General features: G+C 44.0%; 1 protein-coding gene across 2 annotated transcripts; it reads right to left on the reverse strand.

Moving 5' to 3' along the window:
- Window positions 1–460: 460 nt before the first annotated feature.
- Window positions 461–25,410, reverse strand: CXCL12 (C-X-C motif chemokine ligand 12). Of its 2 annotated transcripts, XM_053309763.1 has the most exons (4): window positions 25,080–25,410; window positions 21,169–21,286; window positions 13,148–13,234; window positions 461–7,465 (listed from the first exon to the last, which is right to left on the reverse strand). In XM_053309763.1, the coding sequence occupies exons 1-4, from the start codon at window positions 25,144–25,146 to the stop codon at window positions 7,450–7,452; spliced, it is 288 nt and encodes a 95-aa protein (XP_053165738.1). In that variant the 5' UTR covers window positions 25,147–25,410; the 3' UTR covers window positions 461–7,449. The 2 variants fall into 2 exon arrangements, with proteins under 2 accessions (XP_053165738.1, XP_053165737.1); XM_053309762.1 differs by lacking the exons at window positions 461–7,465; window positions 25,080–25,410 and adding an exon at window positions 23,710–24,185 and having other exon boundaries at window positions 11,522–13,234.
- Window positions 25,411–26,372: the final 962 nt, after the last annotated feature.

Raw genomic sequence — 26,372 nt, forward strand, 5'->3', positions numbered from 1 at the left:
AAGTTAACAGCCTTCTAGGCATATGTTGCCCAGCTATATTTTTTCTTTGGTTGAGGCAGTAGCCATGTCCCAAATCCTAGAACGTTTGCTAACATAACATCCCAGTCTCTTTCTGAGAACTGAATGAAGTGGAAAGGTTGAGTCTCCTCTCAGCATGGTTGGGGAATACCCAGAAGCAGTAATGAGCAGTTCAATTCATCTCAAAAGAGGCATCTAGTATCTAACTGTATAGCGGACTGCTTTAGTGCTTATAATCCCTCTGGGAATAGTCTCTCCCGTTGCAGGAATGGGGCATGGCTAACCCAGCCCCCACAAAGAACACACCGAATCATGTGAATCCTGAGAATGAGAATGGACCATACACTGACTGTGCAGCAAGAAATAAGAAAAGGGGCCAACTTCAGTGTTGTGTTTGTGCTGAGCAGAGAGAAAGAAGTATACTACTTGCTGGAAAGGGAACTGGAATTTGAATACAGATTTTATTAAGTACATTATAAGTGCTTACATACTTTGCAAAGACATATTGTAGTGGTCCTCAAAATATTTGTAAATGTTTTTTTTTTAATGCACTGCAAGAAATACTGTTATAAAGCTGCCTTTGAAACAAAAACTCCTTTTTCACATTATTTGGGAAGCTTTATGGGTACATGCCTTTCATATACACAGTCAGTATTAATCCCATTCAAACCACACTGAAAACCCGTTCAGTATGCACAGTGATGCTGCTCCCTGAGGGCTACATTCCATCCAGCGTCCTCATGGCTGCTCTGTGTGGCAAGTTATGCATAGACCTGTACAAAACCCTCCTGTTTTCCCCACACCACTGCTCATCACAAAAGGACTTGAGAAGTGTAGTGGCCACTGGAGATTCTACTTGGTGGATGGACACACAGAGACAGACTGCTAGCTACACAAGAGCAGCCTCCATGTTATTTGATATGATGTGGTCACTAGATGAACATCTGGCCATATAAATTGTTCCTGAAAAGAAGCTGCTCGTCAGTGAGATTGCATTGTTTCCAGCCCTCTTATTAGTGGAGATTTATGATCCCCATGGTGGCGTCCTACATACAATCAGAGATATGGTACAACCCAATGGTTGCTCTAATTCAGTAGTTTGCAAAGCTCTCTACTTTCAGAGAACACTTTGTACATTATCTTGTCTGCCAAGAAATCCCTCCCATAACTGCTGACAAACCTCAGCAGGTTGCAGATGATTCTGGGGCATATTCCAAGGTGCTTTTTAGGAGCTAGCTACATGTTGTGCACTGATAAGCATAATAGAGCCCTGACACAGTGGGCAGCTTCGCACAAAACAGTGACAAGGGCACACACTCCCACTACCACAGCCATTTCCGCAACATATGAAGCGGGAAATGTTGTGCTAGAGAATGTTGGTTACCTACCTTAGCCAGATATCGTCTGCAAATGTTGTCTTAAAATGCAAATGTTGGTTTAAAATATTAACTGAAAATGTTGGCCTAAAATGTTGGGCTGAGGTGGATAACCAACATTCTAAGCCCAGCATGTCTGGCTTCACATGGCACAAAAATGACGGTGGTAGTAGAAGCACACTCTTGGCGGCAACTGGCTGTTCTCTCCAAACATTAAAACCTATAACTTCTCCACTTTAAACTTCCCCTAAAACTTATTTTTTCTAATTAATACTTTTTTAAAAAAACAAACCACAGATTAGCTGTGTAACATGTAAATAGCACCTCAGTTCATGAAGGACTTTTGTCTGACGCCTTATTGTCTTTCATGGATTCAAAGTGCCCTCTGGAACACACCCACAGCTCCCCTGAAGCAATGCATTACAGGGAAAGATCAGCTGTCATGGAAAAGCTGACTTTCAGGAAAGCTTGCCCACAATTAACCGATCCTCTCAGTGATGCTTCCTGATTGGCTTATTGGGGATTCTCTAGAAACAGAGTTAGAAAAATGCTGCTCTAATTTGTCAATGTGTTTGTTCTGATAATTCTGAATCTTCATCACCATTTATGTCCAAATAACTACAGGCCAAACAAAGATAGGAAACTTGTAGAATGTAACAAAATCTAGGGTGGAAATGAAATTTCATCAGCATTTAAAATTAATTGGCAATTTCAAATAATGTTAATCCAGTTACCAAATTGTGGACGTCAGTGTCAAAATCTGAATTTCAGCCATTAAAAAAAAAAAAAATCTGAGGAAGAGTCTGCTATGTCAAGACTGTCAAAAGACAATCCATTACGGAGTAATGAGATGCCAAGAAAGTTGTTTAAGAAAATGGACTCATGCAGCCCCAAATTAGATGAGTCCTACCTCCTCCTACCTGCTTTCTACACCTGAACATAATTTCCCCTTCATGTATGTGATGAAGCAGTCTGACAAGGCAGGATTCGCAAGGTCAGAACACCGCTGAGCAGGCATCGGCAGCACTCTGATAGCGCTCCGCTGAGAGGATGCTCAGTGTACCAGTGTTTAATTCTATTTCTCAAATGTGCTATTTAAGTAGGGGACAAAAATCCTCCTGTGGCACTTTAAAAGCTAATTTAGTATAAACTGGTTTATTTAGGTGTCACAAAACTCTTTGCTTTCTATGCTGCAAAATCTTCTCCTCTGGAATCTGATTAAGGCGCCATTCTTTTGCACACTCCAGCTGGCATTATTTTGTTAATGGGTTGTGGCTTCTATTACAAGCCAGACATTGCAGTCAACCCAGTATATTTCTAGGTTCTGGTCATTCACTAAATACCAGAGACTCTACAGGGAGATGGCTTTTTTCATTACTTGACACATTTACTGTGATTGATTATTTTCTTTTTAGTACTAGATAGCTAAAGATGGATGACATTTGACTGTTTTACTGAGGAACAGAAAGGAACGGTTGTATCCAAAGATAATTAGTCATGACTAAGGTCCAGGAGTTATAACTCACTAGTATCATTGATCTCAATGGTCCTAATCATGTCTAACTTTCTTGGGATACAATCTACTGATTTTGTCAATCAAATACCAGTTCTAATGGCCAAAGATGTACTGGAAGCATTAAGTACAAATTTCTCCCTTCACATGGTATTTACATTTTTGCAAATAAATCCAATCTCAAATATATCAGCTTGAAGTATCTGGACTCAGAGTCCATTCATGCAGATTTTGAAATGTCTTTTGAATGCTGAATTAATTTCATCCTTATAATTTTGCGTTTAGTAAAAGCAAATTATAAAGAAAAGGGAAAATGAGTACAGCCAGTAATGGGCACCGTCTCCAAATGGACCTGTTACCCATGAATTGCTAGGTATATAACTCGCTCACTTTTTATCTTTCAGACCAGAAGCAGACCCTGAAGCTATTACATTTGCAAATCTACTTAGAAACATTGCCTTTGCCCTGCTGGTGGTTCCATAAATACCATACATGGTTGCTGTTTGTCAAATGTCGGTTATAGGCCAGTTAAAAAAAGGCCTGTGAACTTTTCACATTTATGGGGAATGAACTTTTTCAGTGCTGCTTTTCTTTTGCCACATTATAAGTGGCCAGTGTGGATTTTTGTTTTGTTAAGCTAGACTCTGTCTCTCCTCCCTGAATTTTATTTTGGTCAACAATTAGCTGAAGAAAACAATGTTTGCCATATATATCTTTAAATGGTCTTAGGACAGTGGTTCCCAATCTGGGAGCCTCCAGGTGTGGCTGAACTACAACTCCCATCATCCCCAGCTACCATAAATTGTAGTGGGGATGATGGGAGTTGTAGTTCGGCAACATCTGGAGGCTCCCAGATTGGGAACCACTGCCATAGGACAAGCATGAGGATACAAATCTGCGTACACAGAGCTACGGTCTCAATAGGCCATTGAAAGAGGAGCTAGTCCATGCATTGTGCAAGATGCATTGCCTCATGGAGTACAGTGACATATCTATACTTCTTGGTCCCTTATAGAGTAAAGTGAACAACTGCGTTTCTTGGGTCAAAGGTTCAGTCCCCTGAACAGTTCAGTCCATAGTGGGGGGAAGGCACTAAAATGGGCCCCTTGCTCAGATCAAGGAAACTACCATGGGACTTAGTGCATGTGTTCTAGACAAGATTATTTAAACTAATCTTGCAGAGAGAAAAGCTCCAATCAGATAGAAGCAGGAGTAAGTGGGGTGGGAGAATGATGAAGATGCTATTCCCTCCTGTATCCCAATAGTTGGAATCCTTTGGTTGGGTACCATAGAAAAGCCAGCAAAGCCTGGTCAGTGCAGATTCTGATAAGCAGACAGGCTTCCGATTCTGGCATCTACCTTTGTCCCAGCTCACAAGCTCAGTGTTTCACATAGACACATTGTGCTTCTGCTCTCCAGATTATAGAAGCCTGGATCTACTCCAGTAAGCTCAGGGGTCCCATCCCCATAAACTGTTATGGAGGGAATGCAATCACCACCCAATGGCACCCAGGAGAAAGTGCAAAAGCCCAAGAGGACCAAACTCGAAGTCCCACTAGGCAGTAACCCTTATTGCTCTCCAAAGGTAACAGACTAATGTCGGTCCAGGACAAACCTGTCCTGCTTTGGCATACTCAGTGTGCAGGTAGACAAACATATTAGAAAATTGATTGATTGAACAGTGTGATGAATAAGACAGCCTACTCCAGGTCTAATTAGATTTACTCTTTGGCATTTTACTTTCAGCAAAAAAAGGAAGATTTAAGACTCATTTCTGACATGTTTGCATATCAGAAATTGAGAGAACTTTGATTATGATGCAGAAGTTTGCTTGCAATGAAGTTGACTTTCAAACAAGCAGAGATTGCTGATGAGCCCATGTTGAACAGGGCTCAAAAACAAGCACAAGACATTTTCACACTTGGCTAAATACAGGTTCACTTGCTGGCAGCCTGACTAATAAAACACCAGTGCTTCTGAAGAGTTCCAGTTTGTAGCTGAAGAGTTCCAGGTACAAAACTATTGCGTGTGTGTGTGTGTATGTATGTGTGTGTGTGTGTGGCGGTGGGGGGGGATGTTTCTCCCATTTCCCCAGAAGCCCTTTGTGTCATCTGAAAATATGTCCCTGAGCAACCCTCAGCGACATATTTTCAGGTGGCACAGAGCACTTCCTGGGAATGGGAGGTAACTAAAATCTGCTCTCACTGCTGAGTTATTGAACTTTTCAGAAGCACTCGTGCTTCTCCCATTGCACCAGTGTTTCATTACTCAGGATATCAGCCAGTGGCAATATGTGATCCCAGTGGAACATCTGGATGATTGCATCATCATTAACACAAGCTAGTGCTATAAGCCAATAACACCTTCTTTGACACACTTGGCTGTGTATGCATCAGTGCCCAAATAGCCCTTTGCCAGCAATATAAAGGATGCTTGTGAAGTGTGCAACTGTGAAAATCATGCATTTCTTGCTACCAACTGCAAACTTCACATAACAGTAGGACCCATGTTGTAGTTAAAAGAGAAGACTAATGGGAGACCAGTTATGCAGGCCCTTGCCCCTTTCTTTACCCATGGCGCATGATTTGGAGGACACATATCAGACAGAAAGCTTTATAGATCATATCCTTAGGAAGCATGCATGCACATACTATTATTCATTTATTGTTATATTAAATATAGCTCTTTGGCATGATAAAACTCACATTAACAGTTTTCAGTGCCTTCATTTGTTTCTTAAAATTTGAACAAATATGCTATTAAGTTGTCATGTCTTAAAATATTTACAAGTGTCGCAATAAAAATAATTTTCAATTTAAGTGTTGAGTTGGTTTGAATACAATAGTTAAACAACATTCGGTGTCCTTCACTGAATTTTCCTAGAGACTGTTTCCTGAAAAAGCTGAAACACAACCTTTAAACTGTCAGGTTTGACTAGTATTGTATCTACTCTTTATTTGGTTAACTAATTTTATGGACATCTAACATCTTTAGACGTGGAAATTTAGTCAAAAAGCACAGCAGTGGAATTTCTCTTGCCCAACACCACTGCCTTTTACTAATGCATCTACTCAGACACTAGATTGAATTGTGCTAATCTTTTCCATGGTTATTTTTATCGCATTGTGATTTAAAAAATCACAATTTTCATCACACTGTTCCACTGTATTGTTTGCTTATAATGTTGTAATAATGGTTTGTAATAGGTCACCATACCAAATTTTAATGTGTATGTGTGTACCAATTCAACCCTTCAACAGCCAATGTGGTTTTCTTATCACATAAATCATGTGAGGACAAATATGATGTCTTATATATTTTGCACATTTTCTCTGCCCCCCTTTATGGCCTCCAGAATGTGTTGTACTCTTTGAGACCTTTAATTTGAGCCCAAACAATGGTATTTTATGACAACTCACATGTGGCCTTCAGCTCAGGCACCACGATTAAAGGAGGAGACCACAGGGGTTCATGTAAAGACCTACAAAGCCCGTCTCCCATGACTTTTAAAATTATTATTAAATCACACATGTCCTAATATCATACGAAGTTTGCAGTTGGTAGTCAGAAATACATGATTTTGCCTCTTGGGAACACTGAGCAATGCGCACTACAAGGCATTCTGTGCCTTATCAAGTACTTTACACGCTTTGATTCTAGGAAAGGCGCACAATCTCTCTTTGTGCACTCACTCACAGAGCACATTTGACCACTATCTTAACTCTCTGGTGGTCTGCTGTTTGGAGCATGTGTTAGCCAAAAAGGCACACAGGAGTTCAACCGCATTAACTTTCAAAATCACAGGTGTGATAGTTGCTACAACTGAGCTCCATGGGCTTGCAGCACACACATTACAGTATTCACAAAAATGAACTATTTTCCTAGTAAAAAAAAGCAATCAAAAGTAATGCATGAATCAGTTCTATGATCCTGAATGAAGATATTCCAAGATCAAAGGCATGAGCATGGAGAATGTTGCCTGTTCATGTGCATCTGTCTAGAAAGAGCTGCATTTAGGGCCTAGATGCACATTTGTCAATGTGCATCCCCCATCAACAGCAATTGTTTACCTGCACAGTCATGGAATACACCAGTCACTCACCATGCAAACTCATAGCATGTCTTGTCTTCCAGCAGGGTTCTGCCACACACAAAAAAAAGTCTACTCAACAGATGTCAATGGGACCCTTTCCCCACCCTTTTCTTTCACAGTATAGATAGCCTGCATGGAAACTCCTGGTAGAAGAAGCAAGTGTCAGGATTCTGCACAGCAGAAAGGAATTGTCATATAAGAAATGGTTTCTATCTGCTACTGGGATCTGGTACTATGTTATAAACCAAAATATATCAGAAGGTCTTGCTACATCAGATAGTACTGGCAAAGGGAAGGCGTCTGTGCAAATAAAAGCATCTGGAAGTGCATGAAGCGTCGCTTTTGTGCTGCGTGGTAACAGAGATGCACCCATCATTCCCTAATAGTGGGATATCTGCTCTGTGGCTCCCACAGTGAGGCATCCTGTAGACGGCTACAATGCTCGCCTCTTACATCTTGAGTCTCCTGTTGATAAAAGAACAAAGTGAGATTCCATTAAGGAATGTGTCAGTTGAAAGAAACTGTAAGAAAGAAACTGCCAATCCAGACATGTTCTGGCACAAAAGTTGAAAAGGAAGTGTGCTTACTACCACCATTTATGAAACCTTTAGCAGCAGTTGTGAAGACCCAGTTGGCCATTCCCAGTGCTGACTGCAATCATGGCCACTAGTTAGGAGCCTGGAACTAGAGAAATGAAGGGAGCCACCTTTTAGAGGGTAAGCATAACACCCAGGAGATTGCTGGAGGGGGAGGAGAGGAAGAGGGAGAGGAGGAGAGTATAGATCTGAAACCTATCCATTGCCAGTTTTACATATGGGACATTTGTCTCTGTTCTGGAATTCACTTTGGCATTGTAAATGGGTTCATATTGAGAAAAGCAAGACATTTTTGCTGTGGAGTTAAGTTTTGTGCTGTTTCGTGTTATTGGATAAAGAAACATAATAAAGTAATGGTTCACTAATTGTGAAGGAAATTTGTGGGCCTTCCTACCTGTGGAATACATAAGCCCTGCTGGATTTAAGTTCATGGACCATCTTGTCCAACAACTTTCCCACCAGATGCCTCTGGGAATCCCACAGGCAAGAGCTGAGGGCATGTCTTCTCTCCTACTGTTACTCCCCTGCAACTGGTATATAGAGGCATCTTGCCTCTGAGGCTGGTGGTGGCCTATAGCCCTCAGATTAATTGAAAGACCTGTCCGCCACGAATTTATCTAAAACCCTTTTAAAGCCCACCCCACAAGACACTTTATTTATTATTTATTTAGTTAGTGAGTTAGTTAGTTAATTCAATTTTTATACCGCCCTTCTGAGCTGGCTCAGGGCGGTTTACAATTAAAAAACACAAATCATTAAAAACAATTAAAACAGAAATACAAATACTTGGTGGGGGGGATGAAGTTCCATTGAGAAGGAGGATCCTCCAGGAGACAGAACCAGAAGCACTTTTCTCCCAGCAGCCACCATAACTGCTGTACTAATCATGGAAGCTACAGAGAAATGAGGCACAATGGGAGCTTTTGGCCACAGCCCCTCCTTCTCCTCCCCCCTCCCCCAATCCCCACCCGTTGGTTTTAAGAGGGAGCAGGGAATGCCCAGTTTCTAGTCCCTTTTAGGATTCATGCTAGGTAGAATTAGCATCCATGTCCTAATTCACAAATCCTTATGTATATATACAGCACTGCAGACTGCATAAATGGGACTGCATGTGATGATTCTGTGTGTTTGCTTGCTGAAGGAATGGCTACCAGCTGAGTACAGAACTTGGGGTGTAGAGTAAGTTTAGAAAGGGGCCTCCTTCAAAAAGTGTGAGAAACAAACAGGGCTGTGAAGCAATGTTTGCCCTTAGCTGGCTGAGAATTCTGTCACTGAACAGGTGGCTGTGGAAGGCACAGCCTTGCTTCGCATCTCCACCAATGCACTGGGGAAGAGCCAGATAAATACCTATTTGTGTCACTTATTTGGTTTCTAGAAACATGCCTTTCAACAAAGAAAGCAGAGTAATTTGCTGAGCCACAAAACGACAAGCCCCTTAGAACAAGCAGAGAGCAAGCCCACTATCATGTCTACATTGTTCAAATTTGAGTTGAAACAAATGTATTCCTGACACAATCGCAGTGAGTTCAGTGCACCTAAATGACCTCACCCCTTGTTATCCTTGGCACTGATGTGCTTGGCATCAGTGATCCTAGAGCATGGTCTATGGGCACATGATACAGCCAACTTGCTGGAGCTAAGCATGTCTTGGTGTTGTCAGTGCCTGGATGGGAGATCCATATATGCCACTTAAGAACGTAGGAAGCTGCCTCATACTGAGTCAGACCACTGGTCCAACAGTCTTCCCAGACTGGCAGTGGCTTCTCCAGGGTTACTGGCAGAAGTCTTTCCCAGCCCTATCTGGAGATGCCAGAGAGGGAACTTCGAACCTTCTGCATGCAAGCAGGCAGATGCTCTTCCCAGAGTGACCCATACCCTAAGGGAATATCTGACAGTGCTCACATGTAGTCTCCCATTCAAATGCAAACCAGGGTGGAGTCTGCTTAGCAAAGAGGACAATTCATGCTTGCTAACACAAGACCAGCTCTCTTTTATGGGGCCATAGCTCAGTGGAACAGTCTCTGTTTTGTATGCAGAAAGCCCCAGGTTCAATCCCTGGCATCTCCAGGTAGAACTAGCAAGGACTGCTGCCTGAAACTTTGGAGAAGCTGCTGCCAGTTAGTGCAGAAAGCACTTAGCTAGATGGACCAATGATCTCACTCAGTATAAGGCAGCTTCCTATGTTGTTCCAATGAAAACCTACTCTGAATTTCATGAAACTGAGCATGGACATTGGGTCATTCTATGTGATTTCTTAGAATGTTGTTATAATGAATGGCATGAACAAAAGAGACATTTTCCTTAAGCACAAAAGCTTAACACAAAAACATAAAAGTGTGTTTTTTTAAAAGTTGATTTGATTCCCAGTTCATTATTAGGTTTAAATTAATGTATATATTTTTGGTATCAAAATGTGCTAGTTATTTTTTTAAAAAAACTTTTCAGATTTTTATACGTTTGTGTTAACATGATTGGGACAAACAATGTTGTTACCAGGTCTGAACCTAGAGATGGAGTTAATAAGTCAGGAAATACCAGGTGGAACAATTCCTGCTCTCCATGATTAGCACGGCTTTAAAATATAAGAACAGCCTGCTGGATCTTTTTAAAGGCCTATCTAGTCCAGCATCCCATTTCACAGTGACCCACCAGATGCCTCTGGGAAACCCACAGGCAAGAGCTGAGAGCATGCCCTCTCTCCTACTTTTACTCCTCTGCAACTAGTATTGCAACTCCCCTGCATCTTGCCTCTGAGGCTGAAAGTGATCTATAGCCTCAGACTGGTAGCCATTAATAGACCTGTCCTCCGTGAATTTGTCTAAGCCTCTTTTAAAGCCATCCAAGCTACTGATTATCACAACTTCATTTTACTTTGTCCTAGATCAGGGGTTCACATTTGTGTTTACTTGTCCCATTAATTTATACGTCATGTTAACACAAATGTATAAAAATCTGAAAAGTAAATAATAATAATAATAACTAGCACATTTTGATACCAAAAATATATACATAGAGGTACTTGAGGGGCTCCCAGGGAGTCCTCAGAGCCCTGCTTCCCCACTTTACAGTCTCACAATTTGTATCCTATCGGAGGATCATCAGCTTGAAGCCAACACCTCCTCAACAATGTGTCCACTGCAGAAGGGGAGGGAGGAGGGTGAAAACGCTCTTCCTCTGCTCCTGATTGGCTGGCTGTGTGCTGAACCTCAGAATCCCTCAACCTGACAGGCTTCAAAAAATTAGCACTGAAATTAAGCTTGTCCCATTAATTTCAACAAGGCCACTTATTGAACCAGTGACTGTAGTAGCTGAGAAAACCTTTTTAACTGTAACACTTTTAAATTTGTGTTTACTTATCCCACTAATTTCAATGAGAGTATCTGGAGGTAAGCCAGTGGCTGGAGTAGTCTGTCTTGTAACCGAGATGTTTAAATTGGTGTGTACACACACATCCACACTAAAAATCTCTGTGGGATACCTGAGCTGAAGGATTGTGGCAAAAGGGTACGCTTGTTTTGTTTTGTTTTCAAAAGGTTGGGAACCACTGCCCTAGGTTATGAAGTACTGGGGGGGTGGGGGGAGAGACAAAATGGAGAGAAGGCTATGCCATCTTTGCATGGCTCTGTTTTGCAGAATCATCACCACTGGTGCCTTTTAGCCATCATTTCCTTGCACACTGTGTGAAAGAGTGGTCAGAGAAAGGCAAGCAGGGTTAATTAGGCAGCAACAAGCTTATTTCCCAGCTGGAAGCTTTCACTTCACAATGAAGCCAAACCCTGAACTTCCAGCAATGCATCCCTGACACTCTCTCTCGCCTAGAGAGATATTAGGAGGGAGGGAGTAAAATAAACAGACACACAGACACACACACAGAGAGAGACAGAGGTACACATTAGGGAATTTAAATGATTTACAACAGCCCATCTAAAAAAGGTATTTATTTTATTTCAGAAAAAATAAATCTCCGCATACAATTGGGCTTTTGTAATATGAAAAAAATTGCCATTTTTATCACTAGAATATGTATAATAATATGCAATACAACTTTAGTACAGGTAAAAATTGATGCTATTGATAAGCTATATTAATATAGCTGTAGATACTTGTTTTACACACAGTTAGTCATTTATGGGCAAGACTGCAATTCACAGGCATAACTCAGTTGATAGCAAGTGTATTCTGAAAGAGATTTATTTGAGATTTGTTAGAAGCCTGGTGCTATGCAAATAGGCAACATGGCTCACAGGAGTGCAGAAAACAAAGCTCAAAGACACAATTCAGCAGGGATGTCCCTTTTGAAATGGGGTTTCTGCAGAGAATCCTGGTGGGTTGTACTACCTAACATTTCCAACAGGCAACATTCATCTGTGCCAGATGATGTTTGGCTATGTTTACTGTGCTGTTTGGCAGTTCTTGGGCTGCTCAAAGGAAAATCTGGAGCAAGTCCTTTAAATGAAAACTCTACTAATCACTGGCACAGCAAAGATCAGAAATGCAGTGAGCTCAATGAAAGCTTCCATGTTTGGTCCTGGGGCAGCTTAAGAAAAGACTGTGCACAAAGAGTCCAAGAAAGCTTGAATAGCACTTTGGCTGTACTCTTAGTTGAGGGCTGAAAGATGCAGCACCTGTTGGATCACAGCCTCCCTCCCTGCAACCTCTGTACAATGCAAGAACATCCCCAGCTCTATTCCTATTCCTAGCCCATATATGACATGCCACATTTGTCCCTTTGCAGTGCACCATCTGATTCCAACACCTCCGCTCCATCTTTCCACAGGGATTCAAGGATTCAATTTCCAGGCTTGCATTCCCTGCAATATATAGACTCAACCCCAGGGAAAGGAAACAAAAAATGCAAAACTAGGAAGAAGTCTCAAGAAAGGTTCTATGGGCTTATGGGTATGATTTAATGAGAAGCCATGATGTCATAACTAAGAAAAGAGCTAAACAGGACTCTGTCTAATTTGGGCTGACTGCTGCCCCAAGCACTTCCTCCAGTTTTGCCTCCATTGGCGTATTTGCTAAGCATTGAGGAAGCCTGTCTCTAGCTCCCTGACTTCCCTCTGCCTGCAAGACTGATCTGCAGAAACAGGGACAGATATTTTGCCGGGTGCACAGTGTTCCTAAACACCCATACAGGCATAATGACTACACCTCTCTGCAACATATGGCACAGTTTCATATCAGTACTTATCAGATGTGCAACTGACCTTCAGTATTTGAATAATGAAGGCTGGGTCTTCTGTGTGTACAAAGTAAATGTGAAGTTAAATAATTAAAAAACCTGCTGTAAAGATAACTGAAAAACTCATTTTTGTCAGGGCCCAGTTGGCAAGAATCTCTCTAGTCTCAGAAACTGCCAAATCTCTCTTTGAAAACATATAGGAAGGGTTCCAAGCTGCTGACTGATTGTGAAAGAGGAAGAGAACCCCAAAGACCCCAAGTGAGAGCAAGGCCTGTTTTCACTGAACACTCAATCCATCTGGCTAGCCAGCCATCAATGCTTTACCCAGGATGATTTAGTTGTAAGTCCTTTTGTCTCTAGGCTTACTTGTGTAGATATTTCTCCAGATACTCATGAATCCACTTTAACTTGGGATCAATGCAGATCTGTTTGTTGCTGTTCTTCAGTCTTGCACTAAAAGAAAGAAAGAAAGAAAGAAAGAAAGAAAGAAAGAAAGAAAGAAAGAAAGAATAAAAATCCTGAATAGGGAGCAGCCACCACTGTATTCTGCTCAACTCAACTCCTATGGCAAGACACATGATCACATCAATGGGAGCTGCAAATTTTCTTCAGCAATTATTAAACCTTTTTACAAGCCACCAACAAACCCTCACTGATATTCCAGGTACAATGATAGCAAATGCCACATTGAATCTTTCCAGAATGCCGAAGTGATCCAATTACCTTTTTTCCACATGATGCCATGATGAGGCAGAGTCTCTGTCATATATTGTGCTCATACAGTTGTTAGCCAAGATAGTTAGAAATCTAACCCATTCAGTACTCTGACAAATGTTTCTGGGTGGTTTCATTTTGCCAAGTTGCAAACATGTGTGGATTTACATGTCAACTCAGTTCCTGCTTGTTAAGATTCACCTGACACCATCTTCTGTGGTGTACAAAATGCCACCACCGGACTGGTTATAAGCGAATTATTGTTTGTTTTTTGCTTATAACAAAAAAGTGTTGCATTTTCATGCAAAGCATTCCATTTGAGCAAAAATGCATACACAATACATCGCTGGAAAAGCACACACAAGCCAAATTCCCTTCCCCATAGACTCAGGGTGACTTTGGCTTTTAAAAGCAAGATAGATGCTGCAGTTGCTTTTCATGCATTCATATACATCACATTTCACATTGCTGATGAGCATTACAATGTGTGTCACATCATGTGAATGTTCTCATAATATGTCTAAAACTAATTTGGAGGTTTTTTTCTAAATGGGAAGTTGTGTAAAATAAAATGTTACCTACTTTCAAGGAAACTATTCCATTACCCTGTTGCTGTTTCACAGTTCTGCATCTACTAAATGGCCTCAGAATGCTGAGAAACTCACCTCTCTCTGCAAGCAACAGGAGTGGATTACAAAGATACTCACTAACTTGAAAACTCTGTATGGTATAACAATGTCTGATGCTACTGTTCATGCAGGAATTTATCACAAAAATATTTCACTTCTGGCTACCAGCAAGCAACATATTTCAGGTAGACAGTATGCATATGGACGTTTCAAAATCCACCAGGACAAAAAGAAGAAGAAGAAGAAGGAATGGTAGGTTGATGCAGTAAAATATGTGTTTATTGAAGACTCCCAATGCATTTTGAGCCATATGATCTTCATCAGAAGAAAAGAAATAAGAAATGGCTACTAGTCTGAGGGCTATAGGCCACCCCCAGCCTCAGAGGCAAAGTGCCTCTAAATACCAATTGCAGGGGAGTAACAGTAGGAGAGAGGGCATGCCCTCAGCTCATGCCTGTGGGCTTCCCAGAGACATCTGGTGGGCCACTGTGTGAAACAGGATACTGGACTAGATATGTTCTTATGTTCTAAATAACACTGCCAGCGCCCACCTACCCCCAAATCACCTCTTGCCTATTGCTTTACCTATTGGGATTCTGCACCAAACACATATTTTTTCTGCACCAACGTACTATTCCTTCTTTTTTGGCTCCTGCTCTTTTGCGAATCCACCAGGAGACACGCTCTCTAATACACACAATGGGGGTGCTTTCCAAAATGGCCCCACAATGGCATTGTGAAAGTCCCCCAGTAGGCTGTAGAGCTTAAATGCTTATAAATGCTATAAATGTCTCTCTCTTTAATCTCCCCAATAACCACCAATAATCCCCAAATGTTTTTTTCTTCCAAATTTTGCTTAGCACAGAAGATTTTTTAATGCCATTTATGTGCCCAAAAGACCCAAAAAGTCATATTGCCTAAAGGATACACTGTACAGCAATACCTGAAATATGCTGCTGGTAGTGAAATGTTTTGGCACTATTTGATGTTGAGCTATGTAAACAATCATGTTCTTAAATACAGATGTGAGATGCAATTTTTTTACTCATACACTAAAAGCATGGAAATTGCAAGCTAAAGTGCCCATCTGAACTTCCTTGCCATACAAGTGGTAAAGGTTTTGTAAAGGTAAAGTGTGCCGTCAAGTCGATTTCGACTCCTGGCGCCCACAGAGCCATGTGGTTTTCTTTGGTAGAAGATTTGGTACAGTCTTGTATATGTAAATCTATTTTGTGGGGCCATTTTGGAAAACACCCCCTACAGGTCACTGTGAGCATGTCTCCCGGTGGATTTGCAAACTTCCATATGCATATAACATCTACCTGAAATATGGCACTGGTAGGTCAAAGTGAAACATTTTGGCACGATTTGATGCTACGCTTCCGCACTATATAAACAATCATATTCTTAAACACAGATGTCCTACTCTAGGAATTCTTTGTGGGTGCAATGGCTCTAATTCACCCAGGGTACTCCCCTGCCCAGGAAGGGTTCTTCCTACACTCTAATGGACAATGTAATGTGGTACAGAGTTGCCGCTGCTCCTGCAATTAGTGGGAATACCTGTTCATACAGAAGCTCCATGTATATGTATATGTAAAACTTGGAAAATAACTCTATATTTGCTAGAACTGTGCAGCTTTACCTGATGAATGGTCAGCCTGCTTGCAGCACGGCTCTCACTCACACCAGGATAGAGGGGGACGGGGTGGGGGGAAGAGAAGCAACAGTGGCTGCTGGGAACCAGAGGTAGCTGCACCTTGTTTGGCACTTCCCTGGCTCATTAGGACAAGCCCCTACTGCTCGCAAGTATAGATGATGTGGGAATTGGTTGGTGCTCTTGGGTATAAATATCCTTGAGTCTATTGGTTTTTTAATCTCTGTGATCATGGCTGAGCCATATTACTTGCTCACTAATGCAGAACTGATCCAGCTCAGCCACAGTTCAGGAAATTAGATAGCCAATACACCTGGGAAGTGCTGTAAAAATCTCTTCTCTACCCTACCACCCCAATGCCTGAGGCATAAGTTGATTCCCCTGTTCTCTGCTTGTAGCATCCCAGAAACTGCATTTCCATTGACTTCAAACATGAGCCAGATCCTTAAGCAAAATGTTTTTTTAAAAAAACTTTAAGAGATTTGAGTCTCTCTCATGGTACCTTTCTACATAGCAGCCTTTTACAGTCCTAATACCATTTTTCATACACACTTTCTTCCCACCAATGCATCTCATCAAACAAGTATTTATGATTTGTTTTACCAATTCATATCCCTCTCTTTTTGAGGTACAATCTTCTCAAGGCAGTCACCAAAATCTAAAAATCAAATTCAGATGAACAGCAACAACACAATCATGCTACAAACAGCAGAGCACAACACTGCCACAAAGACATTAAGCCAGAGAAGACTAACCTTCATCAAGGGCCTTGCAAACTACGAAGGTAGGCAGGTAGAGAGGGGGCTTGACAGACAGCCTTGGGGAGCTGTCCTCGGGGAACAAGCTCCACAACTGTGGCCCTACCAACCAAGAAGGTCCTGTCCCTGGTACACGCCAAGCATACCTGGGCTAACTGCAGAGCAGGGCCTGTGAGGCCAATCTCTGGGCTCTGATAGGTAAAAAATAGGCAAATGTGATCTTTAAGATAATAGTCCCAGCCCAATTAGGTCTTTAAACTAGGTTAAGAGCAGCACTTTGAAGTGAACCTGGAAACAAACTGGTAACCAGTGCAACTGTGCAGGACTGGTGTGATATGTACAATCTGTTGTGCCCCGCCAACACATCCACAGTTCCATTTTGAACCAACTGCAGTTTCTAAACTGTCTTTATTTACTTTTATTATTTATTTAACATATTTATATGTCGTCCAAAACTTGTGTCTCTGGGTGGTTTACAATAAAACAGAACAAATTAAAACAAAATTAAAACATTAAAATAATTTAAAATTTAACACAATGTTAAAAATTGCAAGTCTAATTAAAAGGCTGGGTGAACAAATGTGTCTTAATTGCCTTCTTAAAAGTTATCAAAGATGGGGAGGCTCTTACTTCAGCAAGGAGAGCATTCTAAAGCCTCGGAGCAGCAATGGAGAAGGCCCATCCCTGAGTAGCCACCAGACAAACCAAGGCAACTGCAGACGAACCTCTAGATTATCTCAATGGGCGGTGGGACTCATAGAGAAGAAGACATTCTCTTAAGTACCCAGAGCAAAAGCTGTTTAGGATTTTATAGGTTATAACCAGCACCTTGTATTTTGCCCGGAAATGTACTGATAGCCAGTGTAGCTCTTTTAGGAATAATATATCGCCGAGGGATACACATATCAGGCAGTATAAAAATATGATAAATACATACATAAATAATATAGTCTCTCTGAGATAACCCAGAGACCAACCTGGCTGCCACATTCTGTACCAACTGCAGTATCCAGACTACATACAAAGGCAGTCCTACACAGAGCACATTGCAGGAGTCAAGTCTGGAGGTGACCAGCAGATGTACCACTGTTCTGAGGTAGTTTATCTCAGGAAACGGATGCAGCTGACCATTTAAAAGCAGCCTCAAATAAAGCACATTGTGGTACATATGAAGCTGCCCTAAACTGACTCACAATCATCCACTGGTTCATCTACCGCATTACCGATTACTCTGACTAGCAATGGCTGTCCAGGGATTCGGGCAGAGAAAGATCTTTCCCAGCCTTACTACCCAAGTTTTGTTTTTTTAAACACCTGGGGCCTTCTGCATACAAAGCATAAGCTCTACCAATGTATGGCCTCCCAACCCCACCCCGATACACAGAGCCTGCTGTGTGGACCAGAAGGGATAGAGAGATGTCACATCTGCACATCTGAACCATGAATTGGGATCAAAAGCACAGAACAGAACACCCATCCCACAAACGAGGGTTCTGAGGGTGCATTCCCCAACATGACTTAATCAAAAGAACCTTTAAGACTACTGGGAAATAGTTGCATCCCATTTTAGGTACCTAGGTAAGGTATACCATAATCATAATATACTATGCAGAAGTGTTCTATAGAAATTCAGGGCTTATTTTTATGCAAAATAGTTAAAATCAAGGTGGCAATCATATTTATTCTATTGTACTACTTTTCCATCTCTGTTTAAATCTAATTTTAATTATTTTATGTAAAACAATTAAATATAATAATGCCAAAAACATAGCATGAAACATAAACCTGTTAACATGTAATAAAAATATTACTATAATAAGTGGGGATGGGAAGAAAAATGCAGAACTTCTTTTAATAAGTTCAAATACTTGTAATTAGCACTGGAAATGGAAAGTGCAACTTGCACACGTCTTGAGCAACAGCTGTTCGGTCATATAGAAGTCATGGGGATCATACAGGGGAGTCTTGATATGCAATTAATTTAAACAGCCTGATTAATTTAAACTAAATTGATCTTGTTTTAATTTTTCTGTGTGAACTGCCTTGGGATTGTTTCAATGAAAGGTGGTATACAAATTTAACAATACATACATACACACATAGTTCCCAGACTTTTCTATGCCATTATTTTTTTTTAGGCTTTAAGGTTGTTTCCAACACTGTGTATACATCATTCTGGGAGCAGCAACAGACATACTGCGCAGACTTCCACGTACCTTGAAACACACCGTGCACACCGTTGCATAAGTGTACTCTTGCACATATGCAAAAATTTTGCAAAGGCAGATGTGCCATTATTAGTACAGCATTATTTCCAATGGCCATACTATTGAACAGCTGCTTTTGCACAATGTTTGCATGTGTGCAAGAGCGCACTTGTGCAACTGCATGCATGTTGCATGACAATGTGTACATGTTATCCTAGGAAATCTCTGTATCACATTTGCCTCATAACACTAATGCACAGGTAGTGGGGGGCATTGGCAGGGGAGAATCAGTGGCTATGGAAAAGGCTAAGTGCTGCCTCATCCTGCCTGCTGATTTTCTCTGCGTTCACATTCATGTGGTAAATGTGAAATACAAGCTTGCCCAGATAAAACATACCGTCATCCCTTGCCAGCCACGGTTTTACCAACCACAGCTTTGAGTATATGCGAATAGGAAATTGTGACAGGTCTTGCCAACCGCAACCCAAGTCTCCGCAGTTGGTGAGGTTTTTTATTAGTGATTTGGGAAAGTTTCAGCGATTGGGGGGGGGGGTTCAGAGGTTTGATCTCTTCATTCCTCTTGGTGACCCTTGCCAATTTAAAATGCCTTGGAGTGTTTTGGGGGAGTTCAAAAAATTTCCAGAGGTTCGATCTGCTCATTCTTCTTGGTGACTCTTGGCGATATTACAGGATTTTTTGTGATTTATGATTTTATTTTTCCCCTTTATTTTTAGGCCATGGTTCCCCCCCCGCCTTTATTTTTAGGCCATGGTTCCCCTAAGTCCCTGTTTCCCACAGACTTTAATGCCTCGCCAACTACGAATTTGCCAAGGCGAGGTTTTGCCAGAAGAGAACCCTAGCGGTTGGTGAGGGATGACTTTAGTTCTGCCTGCCAAGTGGCTGCCCTCAAGTATATTTTAAACTGACCTAATACACAAACAATGTGTAAATCAAGGCATCATGCCTATATCAGCAGCCATTCCTGTGACAGCAGCTGACATCCATGATCCACACATTCTGCACATCCATGTGCAATGTGTCCTGAGGGGACAGCTGGCACTGCTCACATGAATCTAAAGCATATTGTGTTACTTTACCATTCATCAGAAGCAAATGAAAAAAGGATGGCCATTGCTACCGACAAAGTGCATATAGGAGTCACAGAGGGCAGAGAAACCAGATCCCACTTTAATTAAGAGAACAATATCGAATGACCATGCTGGAATTATCCCAAATCCTTCTCCCTCTGCCTGTGCTCACCCCATCCCACCCAGCATGGCATTCTTGCATTTTCTTAATGTCCCCTCTGCTGATAAAGAAGCTGCATCAGCTACACAGACAACTTTCTAAACCTAAAACCCATCTTTGTTGCAACTGGGAAATGAATAAAGAGCCACCTTGTGCCAAAATATTTCTCAGGTTTATTTATTTTGAAAATAGAATCTTTGTTTGTTTGTTTGTTTGTTTAAATAGATCTTTATTTTGAAAACAGAAGATATGGTATGCATATCAAGCAATACATTTTGGTTAAATATATCCCCTTACTTAAAATAAGTAGAATGTGCCCAGCATCAAATTATTTTGGAGAAATGTATCAAACCAAAATTAAAGGCAAGTCCAAAGATGGGCACATTCATTGATTCTCTCTTTTTAAACCCAAGTTATGTATTTTGGAATAAATACCACTATCATTTGTTTTGTTTTCATAGAATCCCTTTGGATGATACTTTGTCTGCTGACACTCAAATACACAATAAGGGTGTGTTTATGTGTTGTGAACGTGCACATCCTTCTCCCCTCCTGATGTGCTCTGGCATCTTTCCGTATTTGGTGGTACCAGTATTTGCAGCATGTATAGAGGAGCGGTTAGCCCCCTGCGTGAGCGTGTGCACACACACACACACACACACACACACACACTATTAGGGAACGATGCCCTGGCACTTTGGGAGAGGGGAAGGACATGTGTACTCACGGGATGTGCATGTACTTATCACATGAGCTGGGGCAAGCAAACAAGGTATAATTTGGACGGGGCTGGCTAATAGTCAGATAGATTGGAACAGCCACCACACTATTTAAATTGCATTCCAACAAGCAACAATCATATGCCTTTTAACATTAATCACTCTTTTCATCTAGACAAATTGGGTGACAGAGCAGAGAAAGTGTTCCCTCTCCTGCTTTTTCAAGATAGTTAATGCAAACTCTCCCAGTGACATATGTCAATCTGTATTTTTTTTTTAATTTAAGTACACTAATTATTAACATGATTCTAATCCTCATAAAATATTTTGACAACCAGTATATCCTAAATGATGCCTTGGGCACCTTTCCTTACCCAGCACTCTCCTTCAAATCTGGAACTTGCTACAGTTTTCAACAGACACAAAACACATGCAAAAAATGTGTGCAGACTTACATAATCTGGAGATTACAGCCAGGGATGGTCAGGATCTTGAGGTGCTTAATGTGGGACTTGCCCACATTGTTCTCAAAATATCTGCAGGGACAGCGGTAAGTCAAGCTGATGGGCTTCCCTAGATGGTGGCACAAAGAAAAGAGTTCAGATTCCTGGGCAATAGTATTGATAATACTAACCTGCAGTAGGGATTACAAAAGTAATAGTGGGAAGGGCTACTTCTTCAGGCATCTCAGTGGTTTTGCAAAACTGTGGCTCTCAAGATGCACCAGCCTCCCCAGTTCTTATATCAGCCTTTTAATCCCAATATTTGTGGGTTTCAGGAGACCAAAAAAAAAAAAAAAAGGAGTGAGAAACTGGAACCTAAGAAATGGAGAAGTGTTTTGTTTCTGAAAGGAGCCGGCCAATTGTCCAGGGGCTGGTGGCAATTAGGCAAGATAAAGGCTGGAACGGAGGGGTACTTGGCCTCCTCAATGTTATTCCTGCCAAATGATTTCACCTCAGGCCAAATGAAAAGGCAGAGAGACGGGAGAAGAAAGGAAGCCCTCAGCTTTGCAAATCCAAACAACCCCCCTCTACAAACTGATATTGGGTATGGGAGAGAGAGAAAAGCGGAGACTTTTTTGAGAACTCAGGGCTGTGCTATGCTGCACTTTTGCAACTCCAGAGTAATCATGTGGCAGTTTAGGGGCATCAGGTTTCACAGTTAAGTGTGATTCAGACTGCTGTTGCTCTGACCATAATTTCAAACAGTTTGAAGCCATCAAGACCCTGAACATGTGATGCTGAGAGAAGCCATGGGTTGGGTTCAAAAGTGATGGCACAGGGACAGAACTGCCAAGGACCTCAGGGTGGACCTGTTCCTTTGGTTTCCCTAAACGCTCTAGCCCTTGTGCAATCTGGGAAGCCCTCAAAAGCCCGCTCTATAACATCTCATGGCAGACTGTGGAGCTGCTTCAAGCAAAGGAGCTCTTGATCCTGCCAAAGGAGCTCACACTGTCCAGCTAAGATCTATTTCTGACTGAAACAACAAACCTCTGTCAAGCTGGGAGGGGACCTTACTTAATGAAATGCTCCTCCAGCAGCAACAAAATCCCTCCACATAGAAAATCTGACACGTCCAGCAGGAGGGTTCTTGTAGCACCACAGACTTTCAAAGTCAGAAAAGACATTCAAGGTCATCTAGTCCAACCCCTGCATCCTGCAGCAATCCTGACAGCCTTGTTTTTTAAATTAAAAAAACAACAACCCAAAGTAGTCATGACTGCAGGTGACCCATGACTATATCCCCCATTTGGGGTGTGTGTGTTTGATTTTTACACTTCAGCAACCAGGAGAGAGAGCCATTCACTACCATGTGCTGATGGGAGGTAAAGTAATCCTTTTCATTTGTGCCATTTCTTCAATGAAACCCACCCTCAAAGCTGCTATTGCCCCTTTCCCCATACCACTGTCCAGATCAGATTCAAAACATACGCCACACACACACCAGCTCTGTGTGCTATTAAAGTTGTTGTTGTTGTTGTTGGTAGTGGTGTGTGTGTGTGTGTGTGTGTGTGTGTGTGTGTGTTTTAAAGCGCAACATCCACTCATGCCTAGTTGGGCCCCAGAGTAGGCCATTGGAGATACGGAGCATTCAAGAGTAAGAAATGGAGAAATGCCAACATCTTCCTCCATAACTAAGTTTCAACTCAAATAATTAGTTTTGCGACTCCACTCCAAATACATCTACCTAAATGTCTGGTGGACTTGTCTGAAAGCAAAGCAAGGAGACCCAAACACCTCCACTCACTGTCCGGCAATAGAAGGACCACCACCACCCCTTCTTCAGGGTGCAAAACAAGAACGGTCATTCTGTTCTAGGAAAGGGAAGAGAGCAAAGAAACTGTTGTTGCTTTTCAAAGTTGCAAAGGTGGTCTCAAGGCAGAGGCTAGGGGAGTGGGGAGAAAGCAGTGAGCAGGAAATAGCGACAAATTCCTTGTGACAAGCCCGTGGGTGCTAAAGGATGAGATACCGATTTCACCCCAAAGGTTGCACCTCCAAATCTGGATTGTAATTCATATTGCAATCTGGAGCAAGGAGAGAGAAAGCATTTTATGCACACTTCACCATGAAAATTAGTGGGACGCACGTCTGAATAAACATTGCCTGGGCTGGGCTGCTAGACTGTCTGAACCGAAAACGCGTCTCCTTGCGTTAGAGAAGAAGCTATTCACACGAGCGAGCTTCCCAGTCTCCTTAGCTGGCCTAACCGAAGGCTTCCAAGAAACCAGCGCCAACAGCCGACGGCCCCATCTAGGCGCCTGACCTGTACTGGCGATCCTGGCCTATTAAACGCTCGATCTCGGCTGCGCCTCAAGCCCTGTGAGCCGCGTGGCTGATGTGCTGCAGGGGGACCCCAATCAAGAAGAGGTGCCGAGCCGAGCCAGCGGACTGTCGGGGATATGGCGCGCTAGCTGCGCGCGTGGTCGAGGAAAGCAGCCCGGATCTGAAAGCGAACCCTCCGCTTGGGCGCATGGACGAGAAGCTGCTTGGATGCACCTTTGCAAGGAAGAAGCGATGGTTTCCCCGTAGTGGTGATCTGTCGATCCAGAAGAAGCAGGCCAAAGGGGTGGCTCTGATCTGGAGAAAACGGAGCGCGGGATCTCCTCGTGGACAATCTGTATCCTGTGGCGCCGTTTTGCCCCTTAAATGCCCGAGAAAGTGGCTGGCGAGGAGCGGCGCGCCGCCCAGCCCACCTGATGCCGAGTAAAGCTCTCGCAAACATGCAAGTTTTTTCCTCGAAACAGCGACTCAGGATCGTGCCGCTCTCTCGCAGGAAAAGCACCACGTCCTTTTCAGCGTCTCTGCTTGATGGTCGTTAGCTACGTGGCCTTCCTAATCCGGACTGAGTCTGGGGGAAAGAACTAAAATGCCGCGTCCCCTGTGACTGGGGAGTCTTGCCCTCGCCCTCGGGCAAAGGACTGTGAGGGCCGGGGCGGCCAAGGCGGTAGTCCTGGGAGCAGAAGACCCGTCCTTTCCAAGGTTCTTTGCGAAATGTGCTAAAGCCGCGGTGTGAAGGAGTAACCAAAGAATCGCATCCAGAAATGGCTCGGATACAAGACTGTGGAGCGGAAACGCACTTTTGCCCACCACAGCTGCTTGGGATTTGATGCGGGGGAGGGGGGGACCTACTCGCCTCGTTGAAAGGTGGCTTCGGGACTCTTTTCCCGACCTTGAGCATCTGGCACAGGCTGGGAAATCGAGTCTACGGGGGGGAAGCGGCGGCTAACCCAGCCAAGCAGATCATCGTCCGAAATCCTTTTTGTCGACTTTCGGGTCCACGTCGAAGCCGTTTCCAGCGGCCACCCTGTTCCTAGCAAACTGGGAAAGCTGCTCTTGGGGAGCCCCAAAGGAGGGGCGGGGAGTCTGCGGCTGCAGCCAGACGAGACATCCAAGCCCAAGAGGGGGCCAAGCGAGACAGCTGCCCCTGCCCAAGAACGGCTTCTCCAGCGAGACTAGATGCTCTTACCCCGGAACCCCTGGGCCTCCACCGCCCCTGATGATGAGGCTTAATGGGGGGGGGGGGTCCAAAGGCCGTTCGGTCTAGGTGCACCTCTGCTCCCACCCAAAAGGAGGAGAGCAGTCCCGCTAACAGCTGCAAAGGCGCCCCACTCCCAGCAAGCCCCCGATGGCCCCAAAGCGGGAGCTTGGCTGCCCAGCAGCGCTCCAAGTTCGGGGGCCGGGGTTCAGCTCTCCCCCTCGCCCCGCCGCCACCCCTTTGGCCGGGCTCCGTCTGCTGCTCGTCGGCTGCTGCCCCAGACGGTGGGCACCCTGGAGCTGGCCTTGCCTGGGGAGGCGCTGGAGGGCTGCTCTTGCGATCGATCGCGGGGAGGGAGGGAGGGAGGCGGCCTGCCCTCTCGAGCACTTACCCTCGGCAGTCCGAAGGGCCCCAAGCAGCAGCAAGAGGGCGAAGAGGGCGAGCGCTTTGCTGCCCATGGCGGCCGTTGGACACCACACGGGGATGCGGGCGGCGGCTGTGGCTGCTCCAGCTGCTGCCTTGCAGGACGCTCTGCCTGGGTTTGGGTTGCTCCTTCCACTCACCCCTCTATAGAGGCCGGGAAGGGGAGGGGGCGCCCGGCGGAGCAGCGGGGGGGGGGGAGAGAGGGGGCAGCCGGCTTTGACTGATTGCCTGTGGCATGTTGTTATATCCGTCCTTCCTCCAAGTACAGGCTGGAAAGTCGCCAGCCTCCCCGCCCCCGCACTCTAGACAGCATCGTCAGACCAGGAGGGCGGGTGGGGGGGGGCACAGTGGCGGAACTGGACTCTTGTGTCGATCCAAGACTCCCAGCCTTCTCCCTCGCAGCTGCCCCCATTCCCCATCCATCCATCCTGAGGGAGTAACCTTGGACTTTGGTGTTGAAACGTCGGTCCGACTAGGGGTATGTGGTGGGGTGGCTCCCTAAGGAAGGTGGAGCTCCCACCACGCCTCACCTGTTGGATCACAGCCTGCCACGAGCCTTGGGAATTGTAGCAGTTTGCCTTCTGGCAGACCTCCTTTGCTGTCTCCCGGGTTCCTGCAAAAACTCAGGCGAGAGAAGCCCAGCAGCAGCAGCTCGGAGGAAGAGCAGCTGATTCCCAGCAGGAGGTCCAGGCTCACTCCCCGAGATCTCCAGGTAGGGCTGGGAACAACTCCAGCCTGAAGCCCTGGAGAGCCGCTGCCAGTCCATGTAGACAATACTGAGCTAGATGGACCAAGGGTCTGACTCCATAGAAGGCAGCTTCCTAGGAGAGCAGGAGATAGGGTGGGGGGGGGATCTGTGCCGGCTGAGAGGGGCACTGAATCCTCCCCCCCCCCAGCAGCTTTTCAGTCAGGCACCAACCACAAACTAGCTACTGCTGAGGAGCCACAGTTCCTGCGATGCAACAGACCGGGGGGGGGGGGAGACCCTTATCTGTGCCATGCACAGCAAGGCCTGCCTCTTCACCCCAGTTCCCAGGACAGCTGCTGCTTGTTCACCCACAAAAGCAGGCAAGCAGGGCTGCCTGTCCTTAGGGCAGGGCAAGCAGGGAGACCACCCTCTTTTAACCCCCTTTACAATTAACTGGTAGGGCACCCCGCAGGGGTGTAACTAGAATAGGGCAAGGGGAGACCATTGTCTGGGGGCCACTGCCTTGCCCCCCCAGAGGCAAGTCACATGACTGACTCCCCCAGCCGCGCACCC

This window comes from Hemicordylus capensis, chromosome 3 (genome assembly GCF_027244095.1).
Source record: "Hemicordylus capensis ecotype Gifberg chromosome 3, rHemCap1.1.pri, whole genome shotgun sequence".
NCBI classification, from domain to species: domain Eukaryota; kingdom Metazoa; phylum Chordata; class Lepidosauria; order Squamata; family Cordylidae; genus Hemicordylus; species Hemicordylus capensis.

Bases quoted from the DNA above. Each gene is read 5' to 3' on its own strand.
- CXCL12 (XM_053309762.1), bottom strand. From the start codon at position 23,935: ATGTTTGCGAGAGCTTTACTCGGCATCAGGTGGGCTGGGCGGCGCGCC. The intron at 21,287-23,709 runs GTGCATCCAAGC...GCCACCATCTAG, and splicing joins ATCGCTTCTTCCTTGCAAAG to GGAAGCCCATCAGCTTGACT. The intron at 13,235-21,168 runs GTAAGTCTGCAC...TCTTTCTTTTAG, and splicing joins GGCTGTAATCTCCAGATTAT to TGCAAGACTGAAGAACAGCA.